This window comes from Cavia porcellus, unplaced genomic scaffold (assembly GCF_034190915.1).
Source record: "Cavia porcellus strain 051 isolate PalLab524CR breed Dunkin Hartley unplaced genomic scaffold, mCavPor4.1 scaffold_18, whole genome shotgun sequence".
NCBI lineage: Eukaryota > Metazoa > Chordata > Mammalia > Rodentia > Caviidae > Cavia > Cavia porcellus.
In genome coordinates, this window is record NW_026947501.1 from 41,451,214 (window position 1) to 41,453,625 (window position 2,412).

The 2,412-nt window shown below is 37.7% G+C and overlaps 1 gene segment (V, D, J or C); it reads right to left on the bottom strand.

The window, feature by feature from the left end:
* Window positions 1-946: 946 nt before the first annotated feature.
* On the bottom strand, window positions 947-1,677 carry LOC101788530 (immunoglobulin kappa variable 4-1-like). The segment is given in 2 exon segments: window positions 947-1,302; window positions 1,523-1,677. Coding segments are annotated over 2 exon segments (390 nt in total).
* Between the last annotated feature and the right edge of the window lie 735 nt (window positions 1,678-2,412).

A 2,412-nucleotide genomic window follows, 5' to 3' on the forward strand; every position in this document is an offset into this window, starting at 1 on the left:
TTTAATCTGTATTTCCTTCTTTCTCAACCCTATGTCCCCTCCCTTGTTTACTTTCCCTTTTGAACAATTTCTTCCTGATTCCTATAATCTGTCCTCCATCTTGATCCTTATTTAGGCTTTGAGTTTCCAGTCTAAATAAAACAATGCAATATTTAAACATATGTGTCCAGTCAATCTCATACAAAATTATTTAGATGCACTCATTTACCTAAAAATGACTCTAATTTATTCTACTGTATGGCAAAGAGGTACTACATTGAACACACAAAACACATTTTCCTTATCCATTAATCTGCAAAAGAGCATATAAGCTGTTTCCAAGATTGAGTTATCAAAAAGTTCACCACATAAAAGAGTGTGCATAGATTTCTGTGGCTGATTCCAAAAATGAGCATCTGAAATATAATCAGCAAATAAATATATGAAAAAGTGCCCAACGTCATTCAACAAATGCAAACTCAAACAACACAAGGTTTCATCTCAATCCACAAGAAAGTGGCTATTGCCAAGAAAGCAAACAATGACAAAAACTGGTGAGGCTACAGAGCAAAGAACCCTTTTCCAATATTGGCAGGAGTTTAAGTTGGCATAACCATGCTGGAAATCAGTATGGAGATTGGTAAAAAAAAAAAAAATTAGAATTAGATGATCCCTTTGGCCTTAGTCTCTCCCTTCTAGATATCACCAAAACTGTTAAAATAAAGAAATTCATATGTTAAATTATCTGAGCTTGTAGCAAATAAAAACATAAAGAACATGAAACTAATCCAGAGCTCCGCATTTTCCATATGAATTTCTCATACCAAAAGAATCAAGAACCAAGGAGTGGCTTTAATTTGTACTAAACTCTGCAAACTATCTCATGCATACACCAGAGCATGGTCGCTCAGGCAGCAGGAGGAAGTGTTGAAGCCCTGGGCTTTGTAGTGAGCAAGCAGCTGGGGCGATACTGAGAGGAAGTTTATGTACGAGGCTGAATCACTGTGGGAAGAGCACTGTAAGTCTGCATACAATAATAATCTGCCACATCTTCAGCCTGCACCCTGCTGATGGTGAGAGTAAAGTCTGTGCCAGACCCACTGCCACTGAACCGGTCTGAGACCCCAGTATTTCGGGTGGATGCCAAGTAGATGAGCAGTTTGGGAGATTGCCCTGGTTTCTGCTGGTACCAGATTAAGTAGTTCTTGTTGTCATAACTGTATAGAAGACTTTGGCTGGACTTGCGGTGGATGGTGGCACTCTCTCCAGGAGTCACTGCCAGGGAGGCTGGAGACTGGGTCATCACAATGTCACTGCAGACACCTGCAATCAGGAATGAATGGTGATCACACAGGCATAAACATAAAAGACATTTCAAATATAAATACTGCAATTAAACATTTAGTATATACAAAGCTATTCTGTGGTAACACATATTTATGTTTTTATCGGACATAGTCATTGTTTTCAACTTCTTAAAGTTATTTTTTAATGCTACAATGACATCACTCTGTGGAGATGGTGGAGCTTTCCAATTTCTCACCAGAGACACAGAGAAACACAGTCAGGAGCATTGGGGTCTGACAAACCATCTTGCTGTCCCTTCTGTGGCAATGCAGTTCAGACCCTATTGAGAAGGCTCTTCTTATAGCATCTTTGCAGCTGCACTGGGAGTGACCTATGCAAAGGAACTAGCAAATAAGGAAGTAAATTGCAGGGGTACTGGGCTGTGAAAGGAACTGATTAAAACAAGAACCAAAAATACCATTACAGAAAATGTGTTTGTGTGACAAGAAAAACAAACAAACAAAAAAAAAAAAAAAAAAAAAAAAAAAAACAAAGTCAATTTAGAGGCTGTATTATTGCACATCCACTAGATGGCATGACAGAAAGTCTTAGTTTCAAGTAAAAAAATGTATTTAAACTGGTTTAGTTTGGCAGAAATCACAGGCTAGCTGCATTATATTAAAAAGACTTGTGAAATACTACAGAACACTAGAAAAAAAAAAGACCAAAAACACAGCAGGGAGAAATAGGAACAAGTGGAGAACAAGGTAAGAGAGAAAAGGGATGAAGAAAAGAAAGGGAAACACAAGAAGATGCCATTTTCTAAGGCAAGTTTATTAGTCTCTTTGAAAAAACTATGTACAAAATTCAAAGACACTTTCACCTTGAAGCTACTGAATAACACAGGAAAAACTTGATACTCAATTTTCATCTCATGCATAGGTGGACAGCAAAAGATGGGCTGAGGATTCATATTGTGAATCCTGTTGTACCCAGATTGAACCTGAGAATTTGAATTGTGAGCCAAAGGATAACAGCATTCTGTCCTTCCTACAACCAGGAGCTAAAAACAAGATTCTAAATAAGCTGAGAAATGGAGAGAGAACAAAGAAGAACTCTCAAGAAAATCATGACTATAGACCAAAA